Here is a 24,913-nt window from a genome sequence, read left to right on the forward strand (position 1 = left end):
AGGTTGGCCCACCTAAGCTAATTACAAGCTGTCTCACCATTCAAAATACCCTCTGGGTACCGTTGTTATGACTCTCTCACCAGGTTAATGGGTTTTCTGTACTCTGAATATTACACTGACCTTTACCACCATGACCAAAAATGCACTACACGGGACCTTTTGCCATGCCAGTTTCTGACTTGTTTGCTGCTAAGAGCTTTATCATTCCTCTTCTTTGGATGATGAGCTGAGAGGGAAAGGGCAAAGCTTGTCTTGATCAAGCACTTTGGAGTTCTTCCATTGGTTCAATAGTGCAACTCTAAAAACTTCTTTGAGTCGTTTGACTGCAAGGCAGAAGCAAGCAAGTCCTTAATGTCCTGGTTGTTTTTCGATTTGATCACTTGTGTTTCTGATGCGATTACCTTTCAGATCTGCTCAGTGTTGTCTGGCAAACTTAACTCACCCACTTATCTTCAAGAAAACAAATGTACCAGTTATTGCCTACTAGAAGATGCAAGTTGAGCTGTGTGGTTTCTCGTTTTCAGTCGGCTTGCTGTGATTTTGTTTTGACAGCTTGAGCAGTGTTTCACTTTGCTTTCATTTTTCACCCTGTCAGAAGAATTTTTAGTGCATTCCCCCCCTTCTGCCTTCCCCTGCTTCTTGCTGTCTGTATGGATCAGTGCACTGAAGCAGTGACTCCCTCTCATCTGCATTGCTGGTTTGCAGCGTTTTGTGCTGCAGAGGCCTGAGCTGAACCTTCACAATGGGAAGCTCAGGTCAAACCTTGGCCATCAAAATGGCCAGCATCTTCTGCCATGGGTGGGACATGCGGGAGAGGTGGTACGGGTGGGTAAGCCTCCAATGGGGAAAACAACTTAAACGGTTTGCAAGTTTTCTTTATTTTTCACTTGACTTGTGCTGTGTTTCTTCTGACCCGCCCCAAGGAGCAGCGTGACTTCGGCTAGATCCTCTCAGCTGCTTGTGGTCCGTTGTACAAAACGTTGTTCTGTCTAGGTGTTGCATAGGATGCAGGAAGGATGCTGTTCCCAGATGCAGAAGCTGGGTTGTTGAAGTTGTGTGCATAAGGCTTTAGGGGTTTGACATACATTCCTGCCCTCAGCAGAATTACACCCCTTCACAAGCCCTTGTTGCAGTTACCATATTAATCTAGAGACTCCACATACTGTTGCTCTGCAGCATTGCCTGTAATGGAAGAAAACAGCTGTTTAACTAAAACAATTAGAAAATAAGAGTTCACATCAGGCTTGCTCGAATACTGGCATAGTTAAGCTGACCTGGTGCTGCAAGGTTTAGTGGTAAGTGAATGTCTGAGCTATGCTGATTTAAATGAAGGAAAGCTGAAACTGGGCTTAAGTGAATCTTCATGACAGCAGTTTCTGAATACCCTCAGTAGTGGAGCCTTAGGAGAATCAAGAGCAGGAGGGTGTCATGCATATCTTCTTTATTCTTTTCATCAGGCAAATACCTTTTACTGGCAGAGAGTGTGTGCACGGTGCTCTCCCTAGCCATGAAGGCTGCAGGGCTGTGCCATGCTCCCTGCAGTCATAAGTATGTCTGATCCCTGCTGGGTTTATGCTAGAGCTGTAACAGGTAGAGCTGTGGTGCATTGCTCCCGTGTCTCGCTGCCCTGGGATATAGTCTCTGGGGACTAGATACTGCTGCTCTGCCCACAAGGAGCTGAAGTGATCACGATCACATATCAAATCCCTATGCACTTTTTTTTCTTCTTTTCTCTTTTAAGCTTGGATTAAATTTTAATGCATTTTCCCTTGTTTTATGGGCTGTATGTGCCATTCCTGCTGGTTAATACTTTATTTCTTGTAACCCCGGAGTTCAGTCACAATGCAGTGACAAGCAGGTCACTGTATTGCTAAGTCTTTCAAGTTCTCCCTCAGTCTCTAGAAGTGTGCTTAGGACAAACAGAGATTTATTTGCATAACTGGTCAAATGGAGGTTAGTGTGAAATAAAATACACATACACGTGTTCCTCTCGGCCTCCCCTGATGCTGGGTCAAGGCTGGCTTATTTTTTCTGGGTCCTCCCATTGTCAGAACTTCTCAGGGATCTGGGCTTTGGTCCACTTGCTGTCAGTAGTAGTTTACTTTGCTTCTCAGTCAGTTCTCCAAGTTTGCTAACCTCCCCCAAGGCTATCGTCTGATGGGTCTGGTAGTAAGGGGGGGGGGGAATATCCTTCTTGTAGTCCAAACATATAGCCCTTTCAATTATGTATAAGTGAAGTGTTCAAAGGATAACAAACCTTTGAAGTTGGCTCAGGTATCTCTTCTCCTCCTCATCCCCCGCCCTCCCTGGTGCTTTATCATAGTGGTGGGCTGAATTTGACATTCCCTGGGTGAAGCAGAGGGAGGGAATGATCACGAGAAACCCAACCAGGCCTGTGCTAAGATAACACTTCTGGCTTGAGCCGTCGCCTCTGCCAGGTGGGGTACTCTCTCGGGAAGTACTGCCATATACTTGTCCTCTTCTGGGATTCCTCCCAAAGCAGTCACTGCTGCTGCTCCCTGGAGGGGATTAGGGTGTACATGGACCTGCAATCTGACAAACTATGGCCTTTCTTCATAGATGAAATGAATTCAGTGCCTTGAAGCAGGGCAGTTCAGTGCTTAAGTGACACACAGCTCTGTTGGAGCTCTCTGAATGGCTACGGGCCCTGTTAAGGTTTCGCCTCAAGTCCTGACCCTGCAGCGTGCTCTCAGATGTCCCTACAGCCTGCGACCCACCGTGATAGTTATGCCTGGATCTGCTGTGTGAGGTGCTTTGGGCAAGGACTAAGGACAGAACCTGAAGTGAGGGGGTGATTCAATGCCAGGAAGGTCTCTTCCTTCGAAAGATGGATATTCTTTGGCACGTACCTTCCTGGAGCTGAGCGTCCTGGTCCTCTTCTGTCTCCTGCCTCTGTGAGGTGCAACCACAGCACTGTCCATGACCAGTGTGGTGACACTAGAGCTTGTCATGGACCAGCATGCACATCCTCAGCAGTTATATGTCCAAGGCCAGTGTGCCTGTTTATGCAGCAGTCAGTGACATGACTGGGCTTTCCAGGCCCAATTCTGAGTTGTTGGTCAAGAGATTTGCAACCTGGATTCCCTTTGCTGATGCTGGAGAGAGAATGTAGGTGAAAGGAAGGGGGGGTTAACTGTAGAAAATAGCTTTTCCTTTCCTCTCCTGTGAATATGAAATGCTTCATTCTGCCTAGAGTTTAGCTACAGGTTACTTTTAAAGTGTTTGTAGAAGCTGGAAGTGGTTACACTGATAGCTTAACAGACACAGAAGCAGTGACTTCAGGCAGCACCATGGGAGACAGAGTGGCAGGGGGTTGTAACTGATTAATTTACTGCAGCATTGAGAGCAAGAAGCACTACAGAGGAAAAAAATCCTACAATGTTTGAAAAAGGCTGTAGGAAATGGATACAGCTCGGGTACGTTTTGTGCATGCTGCTGGGAGGAGTCATAACAGTAATGCAGCAAAGTCCTGTACACAGTGTTATTGCTGGTCTGTCTGAAAGCTTCATTGGCCACAATGAAAACCTTCAGTTTGTTCTACTTGCCAGCTTCAGTTGTGTTTGCTTCCAACTGTTCATTGCTGCTTTCAGGATGCAGGTCTTTTAGGTTGCACCCCTTTGGGGTGAATTGTTTCTTCTGTTCTCAGTAATTTAAACTACAGAAGAGCTGGATTTTGCAGAAGTGTTTTCTCTCCACAGGTGTTTTATCATAGTTGATATTTGTAAGGCAGCACTTTTCTATCAATACTAAGCTTTGGAAAGCCTTTCTTAATGTTCTTCCGAAGTTGTCCCCTCCAATCCCACCATCCAGCTGAACCATGCAGCGCTTGGTGCACTGAAACATTGGTGCCCGGTGGTGGTGCTGGGAGGGAGCAGCTTTCCTCTATCTCGCCCTGGTGGGAGCAAGCCCTGCACTCACTTTGCTGTCCTGGAGGTTGCTGGGGGTCCTCAGCAATCTCTTGGGCCCCTGGCTGCCCCCCTTCCTGCAGCTTTGGAGTGAGTACAAGTAGCAGATCTCATAAAGACTCATTTGGGTTTTGGCATTTAAGATATTTTACAGGCAGAAATTCTTCTGTCTCTGTCATTCTGCCTGCCCAAGGCAGTATGTAATAAACCTCAGGGTCTCTGGACGTCCATAAACCACTGCTGGTAAATGAAATAGCTTTCACCTGTTTACTTTCTGATACTTTTAGTGAATGTGCATTAAATTGTTTTTCACTTGGATTTCCCCTGAACCAATGGCATCTTATGTCCCTTCAGGAGCTGCATGCAGCAGTACAATGAAAGCCATAAAAATAAAACACGTGGATTGCTTGTGCCCAGCAAGACTTGAGACTAAAACCAGCAATAAAAGGAGGAGTGCTGTCTTCCTGTCACCTTGCATGGTCCCTGGTCCCCCTCTGCAGGGCTGCTGGAAGGCATGGGGGGCAATTCGGGATGAGTTGCTGGTGGTGATGCTAAGAGATTTGGGGCAGAGACCTCCTAGCAGTTACCCTGGACGTGAGTTCATACCTGAGAACACAGTGCACAGCATGCCTTGTCTTCAATTTTGTGGGTAACTTAGATGTGACTGTAGATGCTCATTTAGCCTCTGCTTGGCAGAGATTTGTTTCCAGAACAGACAGGGTGGTTTTAGAGGTTATGAAGCCCATCTGCTGTTTGCTAGTGCTGTTTCCAATGACAGTGTGTGTGTGGGTGAAAGTGCTGACAGGCTGTTTCAGTGCAGGTAAAATGGGTTTGGCCCAAACTGTTAGTCAGCAGTTGAGTTCATGAGTTGCTGCAGCTGTGTTTAGCACACATCTGCCTATGTTCTTATGTTACTTCAAGTCTTGTAATCTGGACAGGATTGTTCATCTGCACATGAGCAACTCTAAAATGACTAACCTGCTGGTTTTAAGTCACTGCTGTACTCAGTCACTTGCACTGGTGGAAGCAGCACTTGCCACTTACCATCTAGCACATGCTTGGGATGGAACAGTGGAGAGAGGGATTTTAATTGCCATTTCTGGTTTCACCGATGCTAAAGGATAGGAGGAGTCTGGATCTCACATTCTCTGAACAGCCCCCCCACCAGATCTCGGAAGATGATAGCAAAGTGCTGGATCCTGTTTGGTCTGTTCCCACCAAGAAGTCAAATCAATGGAAACACCTCTAAAATAGTTGCAGCGTGACGAGAGGACAAAATAATATGGTGCTTGGACAAAAGGACTCAATTCTGTTTGTTTAGATGTTAAGAGAATAGGGTTGAATAAGAATGCGTGGCATTACTTTCAGCATGTCTGGCATTTTGCGCTATAGTTTTATGTGAAAATGAGGTGCGGTTTTAAGTTGCAGGACCTTGAATAGGATGGTATTTTATTTGACACTTCTCAAACAGTAGAATGCCGGTGCTTTTGGGAGGACTGAGGTTTTACAAATCAATGTCTATAAAGTTGGATTTCTGAGTTCATTTAGACAGCAGAAAAAGGCGTCTTAGCAGTAAAATAATAACAACAGTAACAGTAATAAAAAATGCCAAGTGCTGAGTATCTTTGAGCCTTCACTGGCTGCAGAGGGAACTGCAAGATGTTCAGCACATCCGATACTTCCTATGTACAAGATCCAGCCATGGATTTCAGTGCCTGGCACCTCTAGTAAACATCTTGAGTCATGTAATGTAAGCTCAGAGCTTAGGACAGCAAAATGAGAATCAGATGCTCCCTTATTTTTTTTCCTTCCCTGTTTTGGTCCTAAGCCAGAAGATTTACTGTGGAATACAGCTGAATTGCTTGCTTTATCTCATAAAACAAATACGCCTTTGTTCCTCTTTCAGGCTAATGTTTTCCTTAGCTCTGTGTTGTGGCTTAGCTATACCTTACCTTCCCTCTTGATCTTTTTGATTTTTCTCTGAGCGTATGCAGTTATAAGTGCCTTGAGTTCAGCCTTCTCTGCTAGCTGCCAAGCTCCATGCCACAAGGAGCCTACTGCATAGGCTGTGGAGATGTACTGATAAATCCTTTGCTTTTGTGTTAAATTCTTTCGTTTGTTTTGACATCGTATGTATCATTTCCCATTTGAAACTGCTTTTATTGTATGGTTGGAAAACACCTCTTACTTGGCATTGGCAAAGGAAGCAGAGTCTGAAAGGGAAGAAAAAAATACTTTAAATTAATAAGCAGTATTTTGGGGTTCCTTTTGTTACGTGCTCCCTTTTGAACTCTGTAAACCAGCATGCAGACCTAATTCACAATAGCGTCACTGTGTTAAGCTGCACAAGTAAACACTTTAAATGGGAGGAAGCACCTGCGTATCGCTATTGTCTCTCTTCTTCCATTAGCAAAAGCCTCTGGGCTGGCACTGCTCAAGCCAAACCTTCCAGTGAGTGGAAGTCCACAGGCAGCAGCAGGCAGAAAGCAAACCTTGCTGCCATCAGGCTGGAGCAGTGAGTGTGTGTTGAAGGACAGCCGGTCATGGAGGGGAGCATGGGGGTACGTGCAGGCACCCGCAAACGAGTGGGCTACCAAGTGCTTGCACATCTCCTTGGCCTGGGCCCTGAGAGAGCAGGGTGTCAGGACTACTGGAGTCGGCAAGGTAGGTCCGTGCAGGGCTTGTTGTACTTGAAGCTGTCGGTGGGGCTAGGGAGCGTGATGAATCCTGAGGCGCTCTCAGCATACGTGATGCTCTGATATTATCACTGTTGTCCCTCTTATTAGGTTTGTGTAGTCAAATGTTTGACTTGATTGCGTTCCTGTTGAGTTTATACGTTTTCATGGAGCAGCGCTATTGTTTGGTGAGGAACTGGTTAAAGTGTCAGGGTTATAGATACAACCTGTAAGAAGTTTACAAGGCAAGCTTTAAAGCTGGAAAAGCTGGCTTGCATAGAAGAGCCTTAAAGGCTAAAATCTCTTTGGTTTACCCAAGATAGGTCAGAAGGTGACTTATCATGATCTAAAAGTATCTGCAAAGAGAAGATCTTTGCCGGTAGACAACTTCTTTTAATCTAGGAAACAAAAGTACAAAGAAGTTAATTGACTTGAAGCTAAATCTGGATAAGTTCAACTTAAAAAACACTAGGATGGATTTTCTGTCTCCATTGCTGTATCTGTGCCTAATGAGAAAATGTGGGCAGTGCAGAAATTGCTGGATAAAAAGTACTTAGCACTGTATACACGATCTTGTTAAAGTAGTGTTGCTTTTGGATTTCTAGGGTTTCAATCTCTATCTGTTAGAGACATTTGGTGGTGTTGTAGTACCTGGGGAGTTGCAACTAAACTCAATTTATTAAGTGTTCATTTCTTGGAGTTAGAGATATCTTTGGTGAGATGTTAGTAATGATTTTATTAATCCTTCTGACATCAGTTTCTGTTTAGGAGAAATTGTCTTTGTGCCCTCTAGTGGAAAAACTATTTATGTGAAGGCTTCCAAATTCTTGCAAAAACATGGAATGTGTGAGAAAGGCCATAGAGGAGCAGAGCAAGGCTGGAGAGATGAGGGGTCGCAAGAGGCGGATGTGCTCTGTGCTTCCTCTGCTTCAGTCCTCACAAAACTGCAGTGCTGATTACGTACACAGACGTGTAACTCTTTCAAATAGGGGAGATAAGGGAATGTGGATAGAGAAAGATTATCCATTGCTTGTCAGCTTGGTAGAGTTATTCTGAATGACTTGAGGAAAACCTGGTCTCGGCAAGCTCTGAACCATTGGTGTTTGCCATCGGTGTCCCCTGGGGATGTGGTGGGAAGGGAAGAGAAGCAGAGCAAAGCCCACACCAGACTTTCAGTGGGAGGAGAAGGGAAGACCCAGAAAATGAGAAGGATTAGAGAATCTGACCCTGTTTCCACAAAAGAAGTTGCAGAGCAATTTGTGCACAGCAGAGAGGAGGAGGAGGAAAGGGGGTCCACAAGAAAATCTGACTTGTAAAGAAAAACAAATAGGTGAATCTGCCCAACTTCTTTAATGGGATAACCAGTTAGTGGGCAAGGGTGGCTGCTTATGTTACTAAGGCTTAGGAGCAGCATTTCAGATCATCTTGGTGAACAACAGAACTCATTGGGCAACATGATGAGGTATAGGGAAGAGAAAGGTGTGGTGGTGGCTCTGGGGGGAAGCAGGACGTGAATGACCAAATGCAAGAAGAGTGGGCAGAGTGGTACTTGGGGGGGGGGGGGGGGGGGAGCTACTGTCCATGGCCTGCTCAAACAAGTCACCAGCATCCTGAGGTTTGAGGAAAGGAGTCAAATCTCTGTCTGAGTCATCAGTACTGAAGCTTTGTGTGTAAGTCAAGGCTGATAATTGCTTCTCCCTGCACTGAGGGGTGCCGGGCGGTGCAAGGCAGGAGGAAAATGGTCGTGCTTGCAAGTCTGGAGGTGAACCACACAGATGGGAAGGCTCGGCAAAGGAGGCCAAAGGGGGAAAGCTGAAGGAAGTGCATTTGGAAATACAAGCCTGAATGCAGGCAATACATTTTCTGATGCATAAAAGATTTCTGTGAGAAGAGTGATCATCAGCTTTTAGTACCCACAGGGGGAAAATACCTGGATTGGCCTGGAAAACGTATTCAAGGTGTGGCCTGGGGGAGATTTTCTCACTATGAGGGTAATGAAGCAATAGCAAAAGAAATTTCGGCTCTGCTTCACTGGAGGATTTGCAAAGCAGTTAAACCAGTGCCTCTTGCCGATGGTGTGGTTGCTCCCCTGCCCTGTTGCCGTCTGTCCATCCACCCATCACACAAGGTCTATCCTGCTCATTAACCCACTGGCTGGACTTTTTATTTCTGCTGCTAGAGGTGCTTTCAGGGGCCAGGGGTCAAATCCAGTAGCAGTGTTGTGGGCTGTTGCTTGGCTTTGGGATATAAATTCTGCTCTCAGTGCAGCCATGAAAACTTCAAGTGCAGACGTAGATCACAAGCAATTGCTGCTGTCCCATACATTTTGCCTTCTCCCTGTTTCTTTCTGGAGTGGCTCATTCGGGATGTTATGTGAGAAATAGATGTGAATGGGATAGAGTCCCACACCCTGCTCCCATCACTGTCATCCTCCTTTTCATTGTGCTGGACTGGCATTCATGTTTATTGTGGTTATAATTGCAATTGCAAAAACTGTTACAGTGCTGTTTATTTGCTGTGTGTCATGAGTCACTGTTTATATTTGCTGCTGTTTGCATTGCGTCTTTCTCTCCTCCCTCTGTCTTACGCTTGCAGCCTCAGCTCTCCCCTGCTGATCTTGCAGCATCTTCTGATTTGAGGCTATGATGCTCTGTCCTCCTGTGAGCACAAGGAAAAAGCGAGATGACAGTGGAGATCCAGGATTAGGCTTTTTCTATGTATCTTTTTCTCTTTCTTTTCCTCTTTCTCCTGGCATTTTGTAAGGGCCCTTGTTCAAATGAAAAGTTTCCTTGGAGACTCCTTCCCTGAGGTCTCTGTGCTTAGTTCATCTCTATCTCATTCCTGCCAGGCAGCAAGATCGATACTGCTTTTTCTGGCTTGCAAGTTTCAGGGAAGGGGGGGGTGGGAAATCATGTTAAAAAGGCCTTTTCTGAAGTTGCTGAGATGCCCATGCACAAGTCCATCATCTGCTATCATAGCTTACAAACTTGGTGTCTGCTGCTCACACTGCCAGCACCGTTTCTGTCCAAGGCAAAGGCAAATACCCAGATGCGCTGGGTTGGGGTACCTGACCACAAGGCCTCAGCATGGCCCCAATTGCAAGGAATTGGGGCCAACCAAACTGGTCACTGGGAAGGGCTGTGGATGGGCAAGGGGCTCTCCCAGTTCTCTTGGCCTCAGGCAGTCCCTCATGCTTCCTGTTTGTGCTCCTGGTAAAGTGCTGTCATTGCTAGCGAAGAAAATCATGCAGCTCCTTGTCTTGGAAATCTGAAAGGTAACATCTTGAAAGTCTCTCTGTATATTTATCGAGGAGCAACAGGCAATTTATTTGTGGGAGCTTACTAGAGCTTTGGATTACAGAGCTCTATGTGGAAGAATTAATGATGGGTCCCAAGTCTGTCTCAGGTTGTCCACCAGCTCAGCACGTTTGATTGTAAATCCACTGTAAAATAGCTCCAAGCTTCTTGTGCCTCAGTTATCAGCCTTGGTAGAGTGCAGACAGATTTTCAGGTATAAAATGTCCATTTTGATTCTTTAAGTCATCTCAGGTGGCCCTGAAATGTAAATTTTTTTACTCTATTTGTAATGCAAAACCTTTTAATTATCTCCAATTTATAAATCCCTTGTTCAGTATTTGAGTGCCTATAAGAAAATGCTCATCTTTAGTAGATAGTAAACAGTGTCAGAGGAAATAGGAAATAAACGGTGTTTTAAATGGTGTCAGTTCCACAACTGGAATGTATAATTTAAGTCACTTATATTTAATCATCCTTTCAACGCTGAATTTCAGCCTCTGCTGCTTGACTCACTGGAAGCTGACAGCTTTTTAATGTCAGTATGGTAACACTTGAAACTTCCTTAAGCTGCTGTATGCTGTGATGTGGCTCTTTTCTGCATGTGTTGGTGCTGTATCCGCAGCTGATTGTCCAAGGCTGGCTGCAGCCGGGTGCAGGGGTTAGGCTCTGCTTTGCCTCCCCCCAGCCCCGATTTCGGAAGTCTCAATTGTTTTACCTTTATATGGAGCCATAACATCTGCTGTAAATACCACAGTGAACGTAACAGCTGCTGAGGGTGGGATTATGGATTTGGGGTCCATGTATAACAGCTGAACATATCCTAGCAATTCAGCAGGTGGATAAAGCCGTGTGAATCAAGCTCAGGATGTGTGTGGTGGGGATTTCTCCTGCTGGAGTGAGGTTGTGCCTGGTTCAGGTCGTGGTCCAGGGCCTGGAAGTGGAAAGCTTTGATTTCCTGCAAGGAAAAGGTGCAATGGGAGGTGCAGCAGGTCCCGATCCTGCCTTGGGAGCAGAGCAGCAGTGCACTGGGGTGCTTGAAGGAGCCCACCGGCTGCAAGCATGTGGGGCTGTCAAAGCTTTCCTTGGTCTGTTGGTGACATGCACAAAAGACACTATTCACTGCAGACACAGTGTGCATGATTTAAACCTGCATTTTATTTGTGTGCGTGTGTGTATGTATATATAAATAAGTGTGCACATGTAGTATTTTTATGAAGCAGCTGAGAAGCCCTGTATGTGTTCAGGATCATGTGGGATTTTGTTCCCTCACCCCCATGGCAGTCTGACTGCGGATGGAATAATTTAATGCAATTCTTGCTCTCAGCGACTGGTTGTTGGCATTAGCAGAGGGAACGGAATTTCATCCATAAAATACAACGGGGCTGCTGGGGAGTGAGCCCCAGCAGACGGGATTAGCACTGGCGGCAAGGGGAACCCATGTAACTCTGTGTAATGCAGAAGCTGGTCACCTCTGTTTGAAATTGCACATTGAGAAGGCATTATAACAGGCAGTTCGCCTACGTGGGAAAGAGGCATTTTGTTGTGCCTAGCAGTCAAATGGTAGAGTCTTAAATTAGAAGCTGCCACTTCTGTTTAGACTAAAACTTGATTTCCTGTATATGCATGAAAATCTTAGCGTTTCAAGCTCGCTGAGCTCTGTCAAATGCACACCGGATTTGCAAAGGAGCCCATTACTGCTTACGGAGGTTAACAGCAAGGAGGGGGCAGCGGGAAGGAAGATCTTAATGAAACAGGGTGAAGAGTTGACGTGAGGACACGGAGTGCTTGGAGCCACCTTCTGCTGTGCGAAGTGGCAAACTCGGGTAGCAGGCAGTTTGGCCTGGTCCTGCTGCAGTGAGGAAGAGAAGGTTTCCAAACCTCACCGCTGAAGGTGGTGGCCTGAGGGTGGATCAGGAGATGATGGTCCAGTAAATGGGTGGGAGAACAGTGCTGGGATAACAGTGGTCGTTTCACCTCAGAAACTGGGGGATCAGGCCTAGAAGCCCATTTGAAATATTAGGGTTTGGGGGAGAAGATCCTGCAGTGGAACATGGACCCTTTTGTCTGTGCATTTACAGCTCTTCAGATTGTGCTTAATTCATTTCATTATTTTAAAGACAGAGCGCTCTGTAGTGACAGGAAGAACTAAAGTAATAATTGGGAATTTATTCTCTGCATGTCACCTTGTTTCATATTGTTGAAGCAGTGGTAGAGAGCTCATAATCACCTGGAATTTATTCACTGCTCAGTTACTCACAGCATAAATTTCGGGGGGGTGGGAATAACCAAACAGCTTAGATGTTCATGTAAGTTGTGAAATGAGCTCAAAACCCCAAATCATTTAGTTTATTTAGTGCCTGCTTCCCCTGAGATTAAAGCAGTGGGAACCATGGAAGGGTCTTCTAGAATTTTTCCAGTTTTGCAATGTAAAGGTTAATTTTTATGTTCTGTTCCCTGGGCAAAAATGATGATCCAAAAGCCTTTTGCTTGATGAAAGTGCATATTCCTCCTTTTATTACGTGACTGCAGGAGCTGAGTTTTTCTAGAACATCATCAGATATGTGTGAAAATCATCAGTCTTGCGAGCACTGAAGCTGTTAAGCAGAAGTTCAGTGCTGCATCCACTCAGAACTGAGTGTATTGGGACTGGGCAGGTAGCAGCAGTCTGGCATGCTGAACAGCATTGCTTTTTTAAAGCTCCTACTACGAGCGCATACAATTATATTTTGAAGTTTATTTTCTGCTGTACTTAATAAAACTTTATACACTGCAGTGATTAACTTTTTAAAGGCAAAATCTTGGAGAACTGCAAGTAGCTTCTTTGGGGAAACATGGATTTTGCTCTTTGCCAAGCTGTTGATGTCGGTGGTGTAATTGCGGGTACCTAGAGATGCACCATGCCTCTTTGCTCTTTGGGATGCCTGGAGGCTCCTCATTTTCCTGTATTGGGTGATATGCGCTCAGCTCTGGGTGGCCTTGTCATCACAGAATGGACTGTTCTGTTGGGTGGCTCCGAGCTGTGCTGCTGTCCCAGAAGCAAGTCCTTGTGCGCGAGGCTGGGATATTGCCCGTGTGGGGACTTTGTGTGGCTGCCTTGGGGATAGCACCAGGTTAGGAGGTGAAGTAATGGATGGGTTGGTGACAAATGATAAGATGTGGTCAGATTCAGGATAGTGGGGCCATGTTGGTGGTGATTTAAGTCTTATTTTCATAAGGGGATGGGGTAGACTGGGGTACTCAGGGGCAGGCGTAATGGAACTAATAAAGTCTGATTTACTGTGAAAAGGGTGGTGTGAGTATACATTTTAACAAGAGAATCAAACTACTGATGATAAAAAGAACAAAGCAAGCAGAAGAAAACCAGAAAGACTCCCCAAACCTTGACACGGGCAAAGTTTTCTCCCAGTGTAACTCATTTCCAGTCTGATATGGGAACTACTGTACTCTGATAAGCTTCTTTTATGGATTACAGAGTCAGAAGGGCCCTTTCTCAGTGTTGGATGTTTTATTTATTGTGTGTGTTCTTCCTTTCACTGTGCCAGAAATCTTTCTTCCTTGGAACATATTGTACCTGTCTGGCTTGAAAATTTAAAATGTGAACAACACTTGTCCTTTCCATCCAGTACAGACCAAAGCCATTCTAGTGAAGAATGGCATTTCCTCTTGGGCTGGGTCTTTGTAAGGAAGACCCAATTTCAATTGGACATCTTTGAATGTCATGGGTTTTGTGAGCTGGGTGTTGACCCTTCCCATGCATGGTGAAGCATGAGGCTGCCTGGTCCCTGCCTGGTCCCAGCAGATCCTCCATCCTCAACATCGTGGCCTACCATCATGGCTAACCCTCATCTGCTCAGTTCCATCAGCCAGCCTCATACTGCACCTCCAGGTAGTTTAAGCTGTGCTAAATGTGTAAAATGAATCACCCTGATACCACAGCTTTTGTGAGCACCAGGTGTGACTTGAAGAAATGAGAGGGCAGGATCACATCTGTGTTTCCTATGCTCGTGCTAACAGCTTTTGCCTGGGTGCCTGAGGTCAGGGTACTGGTAATGCTGGACTTTGGTTGTCTGCCTTCAGTGTGACTGGGCTATTTAGACCTGGGCAAATCACATAATTTACAAGGCAGATACAGCAAAAGCAGGTATTTCTGTACCGGATGTGCAAGTCCATGTGCCAGCTCAGTCAGCAGGAATGCTATAGGCACCACATGGGTACCTGCAGGAGCCTTGGTCCCCATCCCACCTGTCTGGCCCGACTGGCACCAGGATCCTGCATAAATAGCACATTTAGAAGAAGTCCGATTTAGGATTTTCACCTGAGGTGTGACATGGATGTGTTGGGGGGGGGGGGGGGGATTGCTCTGCAGTGGGCAGAGCAAGCCCTCTGAGTGGGACAGCAGTGGCTGTTCAGCCAAGCATGGGTTTTCATGCTGGAGTGCAGGCAACATAAGGAAGCTATATAGAAATTGGATCAGATTCTGGTGCAAGATTTCTGGCAACCTTCAGCTCCAGGGAAGCCATAGTCCCTGAACCAAATGTGCACTTCCAGCTGCAGGAAAGCAGCCTGCTGTTCTCATCCTTCTGCCCATTTCCCTTTCCGATCTATAAGATTTCACATCTTAGCTTCAGCAGCTTTGGTTATGTTACTGGCAATGTTTGGATCCTGGAAGAGACTTTTGTTTGACAGTCATTTGGGAGCTGTTTCTTACTTGCCTAACTTCTGGGTTTCACAGTGATGTAAGAAACATGATACTATTTAGCAGCTATAATAGAGGTCAAGGCCCTGTTGTCTTAGGTATTGTAAAAATGCCTTGTAAAAAGCTGTACATTATCCAAACGTGCTACAGGCAAGGCAGGCACAAGAAGGAACAAGTAGGCCTTCACAGCTGCTCCTTATGGATGAGAAACCGAGGCACAACCAAACATGCAGGTGTGTTTCGCCAGCACCTGGAAGGGGACCCTGGTCTTGCGTGTTTTGCTCCGAGGGACTTTTTATTTGTATGGGTTGATTTAAAGCCAGTGGCTAAAACGAGCCACGGCTGTGTGCACTTTGCTTACTGCTTTATCCCCTTTCGAGCTGAAATGCTTTGAAACAGATCCAGGATAAGCTCCTCCGCTGCTGGGACATCTCTAATCTACTTGCAGGGAAGCTTTTTCTCCTTCTTTTTTATCCCCTGAAACCTGGCTGGGGAGGAACCCGGAGCATGCTCAGTGTCCCACACCCAGGTATGAGGCAGAGGAGCGCCTGGGATCGCACCCTCTGCCAGCAGCCTGTGTGTCTCTGGCTGGGAATCCCAAACTGGAGTGAGTGAAGGCGGCAGGTAAGGAGTGCTGAGCACGGGCTTGCACGGGGTAAATGAAACCCAGGGCAGGCTCTTTTCCTCTCCTTAAGACACAAGGAAGAGGTTTGAGTAAGAGTGAAGGAGGCTGAAAGGGGTTTCTCAAGGTGGACCCTCAGGGCTGCTGCTGCAGCTCTTTGTTCGCTCCCTCTCCCGAGTCCATCCTTCGGAGCCATCTTGGGAGCTCGGGTGGATTTGGTTTGTTCCTAGTGAAATTCCTGGTCTGCTGGCTGCCAGGGCAGGGTTGCCCATCCACCAACCTGGCTTGTGGCACGTGTCTGCGTGCTCTGTGCCAGTGTCAGCTTTGGCTCCAGCTTGTATTTCTGGAAGTTAAGTTTACAAGCTGCAAGTCTCACCAAGGAAAGCTGTTGGGTAATTCCTTTATTTTCTTGTAAAATTTATCCTCGTCCATTTCTTGTTTCTGTGAAAGCAGTGAAATTGTTACCCTGCTTGGTGTTTGGTGGCTGTCAGAAAGGGCGGTGCTCTAACCCTCTCCTCCTGTGGCCATGGAGTTGTGTGTGTTCTTTGCTGCATTGAAATCCTCAATATTTATGTTACGCTTCTGTTTCCTTGCCATAATCTTTCCTTATAGATCATTGTGGTTATAGTTCCTAAATGATTTGAGCGCTGATAAATAGTTTATTTCTTATCAACAAGCCAAAGCAATAACTTGATCTTTCAGGATATAAATTCCTTTTATTTCTTAAGGTATTGTTTGCTTATCCTATTAAAGTTGTTTACAAGAAACTGTTTTTAAGCAATATATTGTTCGCTTGTGTATTCTGAAAGAATAACAATAAAACATTATTGTGCTCCTGATTTCCCTTTGAAAAGGCAAAGTAGCCCTCCAAGCACAGTTGCTTTCTGTGCTGTTATGGTTCGGTGCTCTTTACCATTGTGTTCCTTAAATAAAAAGCACAAGATGATCCTGCCTTCCAGACAGCTAACAATTGTTTTAATAAGCAGTGTGCGCTCTGGTGTCGGTTACAAATAACTAGATTGTTGTTTATAATTGTATCTTCTTAATGAGAATTCAGGTTGTCAGATACTTCCGTGGGTTTTGGAACTGATTGTACCATGATTTTTAAAAAGCACTTTGTGTAATTGAGAGTCATTAACTACTGATACAATGTGATGTAAACGAAGGAAGTCCGTGTTTGAAGGGCTCTCACAACACACATCATCCCAGTAAGGATTGCTCTGGACATGCCTTCAGTGAATGCATAAATTCAAAACCTCCTGTTGCTTATGGCTTGCTGCAGAAGCAGAGGTATGTACCAGCCTGTCCAGGAGTACTGGGTAAAGCTTATGAAGCTGGGAGGACCTGTGGCTCCCAGAGCTAAGCATAGGCTTGAATACCTTATTGAACTCAGCCTGAACTTGTTTTCCCTCATTACCTACACCTGCATGTGCTAGAGATCATCAAGCGGCTGTGGTTGGGCAGGTTTTGCTCTCTGCTTTGAAGGGCTGGTGATAAATGTTAGAGTCCTCCCACCCCCTGTCATCTTGTTGGGCAGTGGGAGCAATTCCCAGGTGACTGACTGGAGAGGGAAAGGTCGGCATTTACACCCCTGGCTGGTGCCACAGGAGTGTGTTCTTAAACCTACGGACCATGCTTGCAGGACAAGCTTGTCAGAGTGGCATCCTCCACGGTGCTGCAGGACCAGGGCAGTGTGAGTGAATACAGCCGGCTCTGGGGAGAGGAGAGGGCATGCCGAGTGGATGCTGTGAGGTGAGCAAGGGCTCTAAATCCTTCTGAAACACTTGTAGATGCTGGAAACTTTGCCATAGGTGCCTGAGCTGCAGCGTAGTTTGAAGGTGCTGGGGAGAGGGGTGGGAGATGGATGCTGAGATGGTGTTATGCTGCTGCTGTGCTGCCTGCCCCTTGCCTCAGGCAGGAAAGTTGTCTTTCTCCATCAAGCAGAGATGCTGATGTATTTTCATGTCCAAACCTTACTGCCAGGTGTGCTGCTGAGTTTGAAAGGTATCATCCCATCCTAGAAATACTGACTGGTGTTGCTTGCTGCCTGTACCCTGCATGGTTTCCCAGCAGCATCTTTGTGATAGTCTGTGGGTGACAAAAGCAGTTGAATTGGGCATGGGCTGGTTTCCCTGTGAGGGTACCTGGGCTGTGGTCAGGGTATTCTGGTGTTCCTCTGCTGCTCCCACAGCAGCATCAGTGGTGGCTCTTCTTGGGTTTCTTTCTGTGCTTGACTGATGGTGGCAGAGCCATCATGGTTTAGGGGAAACTTTGGGTTGTCTCTCTCATCCATCCTAGTTATGTCCTTTGTAACACAGATCCTTCCTTTCTCTTTTCCTCTGTTTCTTGAAGTATTTCTGCTGGAGCCCGGAGGCTTTACCTTCTCTGTGTAGTATCTTCTGACAGCAAAGCCTGAGGGATGTGTCCCTGTCATATAACACTTGATAATCTCTAGTTTCTACAAATGATGTGAAATCTCCCCACTGTGTTTTCACAGCACAGCAGAGGTTTCAGGCATGGGAGGTGGACTCTTAGTCAGCCCTGCGGTGTCTTCCAGGGAGAGCCTTGGAGAAGAGAAAGCTGCTTTCTCTTGTTATCTCCTGTGGCATTATCTGTCTCCAAAACTACTTCTCTGTGCATGAGGTTAATGGTAAAACAAAGCATGACAATAAACAGCCTTCCAAAACTGTGCATTTGTAGTCTCCAGATCTCGGTGCCTTTTGTCTCTGGGCTGTTCTGACCTATTCATGTCAAGAGAGCAAAGAATCTGTGAGACTCTGATAAATTCGTACAGCCCCTGCATAGTCTAGGGGAAGGTCTAATTTGATCTGACGTTGACTAATCTGCCCAGACAGTCAGTGATTTGTTTTCATACTGGGTTGAGCTCTATATGCCATAAAGAAATGGCTAAACATATTGCAGTGGTAACAACAGCAAGCATGAAGCCAAGTATTTGCATTCATGCGCTGGAAAATTCCTTTCTGCTTGCTTTTGAGTGGGGATTTATTCCCTTTGCTAATTGTCAGGTTGCTAATTTCATTCACCTGGTGAAGTGCTGGCAGAGTACTTGCTGTGAATTATGTGAGGCTCTTTGTTTGCTTTAGTCTTGCATTGCGTTCATATTTTCCTAAGTCTGTTGCCTTAATGCGCCAGTTGTAAAAGTGATTCCAAATATCAAATTGTTTTTCTACTTACCACATGTGACTGGTCCAATGGCAGCTTCTACAGTGCATAGATGTTCTTGAGTTTATGCTCTTAAATGGTTCTCACACTATGGTGGGAAGATCCTTGATTGTTTATCTGAGTAAATAGGTGAAATAGTGAAATTCTCCAATGAATGTTGTTGGGGTTTGGTTTTTGGTGTCTCCCCCCTTTCTATTTCTTCGTGTATTTTGGATACTCTGATTAGGTAACACTAAAAGTTTGGGTTTGGATCTGGAATCTGTGTTCAATGAAAATTATTCAAACCCCTGGATTAGAAAAATTCATTTTATGGTTCTAATCGTTGCATATGCAACCCAGAGGTGCTAATCCCTTTTTTGTAAATACTTTACAGAAATCTATAGGGATGGCAGAAATGGGGTACAGGAAAGTTTGTGCATGAGAAAAATTAGTTGTCCTTTTAAGAAAGTAAAACAAACCCACACCCTATGCAAAACTTCATACTGTTAATTTTGATTTTGAGGCTGAACAGTGTATTGCCTGATACAAAATAAAGCATGGTGATGGATTTGACAGTAAAGATGCCCTTAAATGGGGTGCCAAATGAAGGTGCTACCTTGGCATATCCCATTGGTTTGTTTTCATATCACTATGAGAAGTCTGTTTTGAAGTTGAACATTGGATTAAGGTCTCCAGGACTGGGTTTCAAGCTCTTGGGCAAGCGCAGCCTGGCTAGGGAAGTACTGCAGTGCTGGGGACTCCACATCTCCGAGGTCTCTGCTCTCGCTGCACCAGTGGCTTTGCTGCTTCCTTCAAAGAAAACCTAAGTCAGTACTCACTGCGTTCCTTATGTCACGTAAGCTTTCATTGCCCAATTTCCATATGTTTCCTTCCTTGTAAACCCTTCAGCTCCTTCCCAGATAGAGGACAGAGGAAGCACACTGGGGACTCCTTCCCGAGTGGGAATTAGGTGGTGGTCCTTGCAAGGGCACGTTAACCCCTGCCATGGGAGGCACAAACAGTCACTGCTTTCGTAACTCCATTGTCATCTCTGCAGGCCTTTATCTGGGGAAAGGGCCCCAGCCAACATAGCCAGCCCCAGGGCCTTGTGGCACAGTCATCTGTGTCCTTGCTGAATTTCCTCAGCTTGTATTTCATTAACCTTTTACCCTGCTTGCTTTTTGCAGGATAATTTCCGACAGGCACAAGAGCAAACCTGGGGTTTCTGGCCTCCTCCACACCCCTGTGCACACAATCAATACGCTTGACCTTTCCAACGGATGCTTGGTGCTCCCAAAGCAGCAAGCTAAGCTCCTCAGCATCCTCCTCCTTGCCTGTTGCAGCCTCCTTGCCTAGGCTCAGGGAGGGAAACCTGCTTTAAAGCAACGTGGAGTGTTTTTTTTCCAGCCTTGTACCCTAACGGCAATCAGGAAGGAGTTAGTACTTGCTGGAATTAGTAAAACATTAATTGGTTGCCAGTAAACCTGGAGTTGAGCACAGCTGGCCATGCGCTTTGTTTGGTTTGGTTTGGTTTAAAAGCTATTTAGGAGAAAATCTGTTGACAGCTTAAAGCTGTGTAGCAAACTGGGTTGGGATTTTTTTTTTTCATATTCACACCATGAGTAAGTTGGCAGAAGGTTTAGGATGCTCACCAGCTGTATTACTCAGTTTTTGGTATCAGCATATTAACTGCACACTTGGCATTTTACAATTGCAATGACTTTATATTAAACAATTCCTTTGATAATAATCAGAGGGATTCTGGGCTGAGAGAGCATTCATCATGCCTGGATTCTTTGTTAGGATTTAAAAATAATACTAAGTTTTGAAGACAAAGATTTTTAGAGAGGCCAACTTGCTTCTTGAAGGCACTCTTTTAATAACTGTCAGGATACTAATATATTTAAAACCGTAGGGGAAGTCGGAGCCACCTCTGAACTTGTAACTCCTTTTGCTCCATTAGGATTCTTGCTATGTATGGGTCCTCCCAAAGAGCGTTTATTGCCCATTTTGCCAAATGCTGTGAAGCTGGGTAGGAAAGGTGGCTTGGAGTAGATCTCTCTGCTTTCACCAGTGCTTCTTCTGGCTGATGTCCAGAGTGAAGGGGAGAAGTTTGCATGTCTGTTTTGGGGGACAAGGCCTATCTTTGCTCGAATATTGTGTAATTAGGAGCATGGCATCAGCAGGGAATGGTGCAGCACAGTCAGGTGGAACAGTCTCTGAAAAACATGAGCTGTCTCACAAAGCCAGTCCTAGCAAATGCATTTAAATATATTGACAGTAGTTGGACTGTAAATAGGAGAAAAGGGTGAAGGAAAGGGGATTCTTTGCTTAATTTCAATTACTGCTACTGTTTAGGCTTAAGAGCCCCCAAACACTTATACTCCTTCCTCTTCTTCCTTCCCTTATTTGTTAATCCTGTCCACTAGCTCCAGCCAGCAAACTGCTCAAATGCCTTCTTTGCTGCTAACTCTTTCCTCTCATTTGTGGAAGTGTGGCTGTGGGTTTTTGGTTTGGAATTGTCCAAGTTTCCAGGTCATTTCCAACCAAGGCTTTCAAACCATCGTACGGCCCAAATCAGTGGTGTTAACTCTCAAACTGTGCCTCGGGAATCGTGAAAGGCTTCGTTTCTGGAATGGTCTCCAGGTCCTAGGTTGATACGTTGCTTTCTGTGAGCCCTGTGGTGTTGTGTGTCTTGGACATTGATGCTTCTTGGTCAGGATTGCAGCAGGGATGTGGGCTGTTGCACACTGCAGAGTAATCAATGGAGATTTGTTTAAACAAGCCAAGGCTTTTACCACCCATGATTTTTTTTTCTCCTCCTTTTTCTAAAATTATTATGAATGGCCTAGGCAGTGTTCTGAAGAGTTTGATCCTAAAAGTCTTAAAAATGCTGGCTCAGGCCCAGTCATTTTATGTCTCAAGGTTAAGTATGATATGTGTTTTATATGCATCAGAAGAAGCTTATGCACACTCTGTTTGTTTTATGTCTTTGAATACTTGACATATGCAGAAAAATGAACTTGTAACTCTTTGCTCACTGAGATGCTTTGTAAGAGAAGCCAAACCAGTGAGGGTCTCCACTTGCTTCCGTCACACTAAATACTGCCTCATTATTTTAGCTTGAATTGACATGCATCATTAGACTGTAAGTTCATCCCCACTTTGCCTGGGCAGGGTGGTTCTGGGCAGTTAATGGTGAAACAGAGCTTTTCAAGTGGTCTGAGTGGCCTTTGAATAAGGCCTTATGCAAAGGAAGGTTTTTTCATATATAACATGCTCTTTAAGTGTAACTTTCCTACCTGTGTAGTTGCAATAGATGTTTTTTGTGAATGTGTGTCTTCTGGCAAATGGTGGTTTTTTTGGTCAAGAGACCTGGAGGCAGTTATCCTGCTCTTCTCAGAGAGCTTAAACAGTGCTCTGGTGCATCCTAAGTTGATACTGAAATAGGGAAGAAAACAGCTATTGCCCACTTCTTTAGGCATTTGCTTAGACATGAAGGTGGCCATGAAAGTTCTCTGAGCAGCTCATCATCTGCATCCAGGATGGGCTTGTTGCCCTGGCTGGAAGGACCTGTTCCTAATGAGAAGGAGCGTATTTGTTGCCCGTGCGTTGTTATCCCAAATGGGAGGCTGTTTTTAAAGGTCAAGAGTATCACAGGGGTCTTAATTCTTATGCCCAGGATTCATTGCCCATGGATTTAGCATCTTTAACTGTTTGCAGAACTACAGTATAAAATACTGTTTAAATACAGTATATTAAAATAATCTTCTTTCACAGCCAACTGGTCCATCTGAGCGAGTGATCTGGGATGTGTCTGTATCTCTTCTGGGAAGCCTTTTTAAACATCTCTTCCTTATATTTTCTCTACAGCAGTACCTTCTTTTATGTCCTTTTTGTTCAAGTCTGTAAAATGGGAGTTTATGTTCTTATTGTTCTACTCTTCAATAGCTACAGGTTTAAAAAGGCCGTTTTAGTAAAGCTCTGTTGTAATTTTACAAGTAATGCATTGTCAGGAAATGGAATATACTTTTTTTAACAGGGTGGATAATTAACCACTGAAGCAATTTATCAAGTGTTACCCAGTGGGTTCCCTGTCGTGGAAAGGCGTTAAATCAAGGATTGATGTATAGGGAAATGCTCTAGTTAAAACAGAAGCCAGGGAGGAATTGATTGATATGATGTGGCCTGTGTTACACAGGGAGATGGGAATAGGTCATCTCGGGATCCCTTGAGGCTATAAATCCATATGAATCTGTTACCTATAAATACTGATAGAAGATTAGACCTGGATGTGTAAAATGTTTTTAATTTCTCTGCGTGACCACCGCGTCATATTGAGTCACTGTTCTAGTCCTGGCACGGTGTCACCTTGTGAATTAACAGGGTAATTTAACGAGCACTTTGGGGTTCCTGCTTCTGTGTGTGTTTACCAAGGCCAACGTGGCTTAGCTGGGGAAGGGGGCATGATCATATGGTTGGAGACTGTGATTAGTCTACAGAAAAGATTTCACTGTAGGAGCTGCCCCCTCCACTTATGGCCAAAAAAACCCTAACCCAAACTGAAATAATGAAGAACTGTATTATTATTCTATTTTTCCTAAGGAAAATGTCAGTGGTGAGTAAGATTCTATATTAAAAAAGGCATTTTTTTATTGTCAAATGCACTCAACAATAAAGCAAGCACATACATGCCTACTTTCCTTAAGCAGAGAAAAACTTAGAGGCTGTCAGGTATTAATAACCCTCACTTTGCATTTCATCCAGTTCTGACTGTAAAATGAATCCCCTATTTTACAGCTGAGTAACGCTGGGAAGTGCTATAAACCTGTGCCCAATTAGCCCTTCAGTGCAGGGATGCTGCACACATTTTGTGGGATTACTGAGAATGTGCTTAAGAAAATATTTTTGTAGTCGTGCTCTGTGTTAGTCATTGGGTTCCATACAGTAATGGCTGTCTTTGATTTCATTTTTTGTATTGGCATTTATATAATCGCAGATTTATTTCTGCTGCAGCCTGTTTTGATTGTAATTGCTGGCTAAAGGACAGTGTAGCTGTACTTTGTGTGAGAAGTGCCTGCCCATAAATACTAAAGACTCAGGGAGTGATACGTGGTGTATTGTGGCTTAATGGAAACATTGTGTTTGATCCAATCTGTATCAGTTTGCTATTAAAAGTGTTGAGAGGCTGCGTATAGTTGGATGAGGGAGTGAGAACTTAGTCATGGGTTTTAGAGATTAGGTGCTTAGACATAGAAACAGATTAAAACAAATTGCCCAGGATTGACATGGGGATTTACTGTAAGTGTTATTCAGCAATGACTTGATATTTTTCTTCTACCCCTTCTTCTTCCAGCTCAGGGTTGATGGGACTCGGCACATCTCAGTCTTATCCACCAAATGTAGAGGCTTGATACGGGGTCTTTAGCAAAGTGCTTGCTTGTGCACGGACTGCTAACAGGGCTGGTGTCCGCACATCCCTACCTGTCTCCTTTGCACCCAGGGGCTCTCCGTCAACTTGACTGTTGCCAGTAGTCAATCAACTCCCCAGTTTCTTGGCTGTTTCATGGTGTTGTCCCTGGGCACTGAATCAGAGCCCTTTTCCCATAATTTCTGCCACCTCCTCCTTCCAGTGGCTGAGAACAATCAGCCATCGGAATAACCTCCCCAGTGAAATGGTGAACTCCCCAACAGTAGGCATGTTAAAGACTGAGGTACACAGGATGCTGAGACGTGTAGTCTAGGTCATGCTTTGCCAAGAAAGGTTGGACCAGATGATCTTGAGCTCCCTCTGAACCTGGTATTGTATGATTCTTGCTTCCAGGCAGTGCTGCCTGGAGAAAGCCAAGACTGGGGGAAAAGAGTGCTGCAGGGTGCCTCCAGCACTGGGTATCTGCTGCAGTTGCTTGATCAGGTGCAGTAATCTGTGCTATGTCTTGGAGATACCAATTTTCTTGACCAGTGGATTCAAAGGCCTATCTGTCTCTGCTTTACTATTGCTATTTATTGCCTCAGTATCTGTTTGGCAAAAGGTTTTTGTGGTTTAATACCAGCTTGTAGTCCATAGCCAGGAAATTTAGAACCTGTGAGTGATTTAAAAGGCCATCTGACTCCAGTGCTTCCAGCAGGATTTATGCTTTTGCTGTTGCAGAGTTACACTGTCTAAGCTTTCTATTTGTTCTTATTATATCATGGGCATCTGCAGACTGTTGAGTCCCATTTTCTTCAGCTGTTCATGTGCGAATATGTCTCTGATCTTGTGAAAGGCGGTCATTCTTTGTTTCCACTGACTGCTGCTCCAAGAAAAAACCCTCCTTCTCCCCCAAGTCATTAAAAGAAAATGGAATTAGTTGTGTCAAAAGTGATGGCTGTAAAATATATATGACTGTAATGTTCATATGGCAGGCTGAAGAAAGCTCTTGGTTGTTTTGAATGTACTCCTATCCTAATTCGGTATCCTATCAAGTTTTATTCTGGTAAATCTGGATTGCTGTGTGCAGTTCAGCTGGCAGTGGAGCCTGGGCTGTGTTGCCAGG

At 45.0% G+C, this 24,913-nt stretch overlaps 1 protein-coding gene across 27 annotated transcripts in view; it reads left to right on the forward strand.

The window, feature by feature from the left end:
• Window positions 1–24,913, forward strand: part of MAGI1 (membrane associated guanylate kinase, WW and PDZ domain containing 1) — a 339,165-nt gene that overhangs the window by 39,967 nt on the left and 274,285 nt on the right. Inside the window, exon 1 of one of the 27 annotated variants that reach the window (XM_061455788.1) lies at window positions 6,363–6,590. The exons of 25 other annotated variants lie outside the window; for them this stretch is intronic. In XM_061455788.1, coding sequence (XP_061311772.1) covers window positions 6,470–6,590 — 121 coding nt within the window. In that variant the 5' untranslated portion in view covers window positions 6,363–6,469. Of the gene's footprint in view, window positions 1–6,362; window positions 6,591–16,377; window positions 16,506–24,913 lie in introns of those variants that run through there. One more of the 27 variants, XM_061455793.1, reaches the window with a different exon arrangement.

Source organism: Pezoporus flaviventris, unplaced genomic scaffold (genome assembly GCF_033815535.1).
Source record: "Pezoporus flaviventris isolate CSIRO_AGI_PZ_B2104156 unplaced genomic scaffold, CSIRO_AGI_Pfla_v1 ptg000021l, whole genome shotgun sequence".
NCBI lineage: Eukaryota > Metazoa > Chordata > Aves > Psittaciformes > Psittacidae > Pezoporus > Pezoporus flaviventris.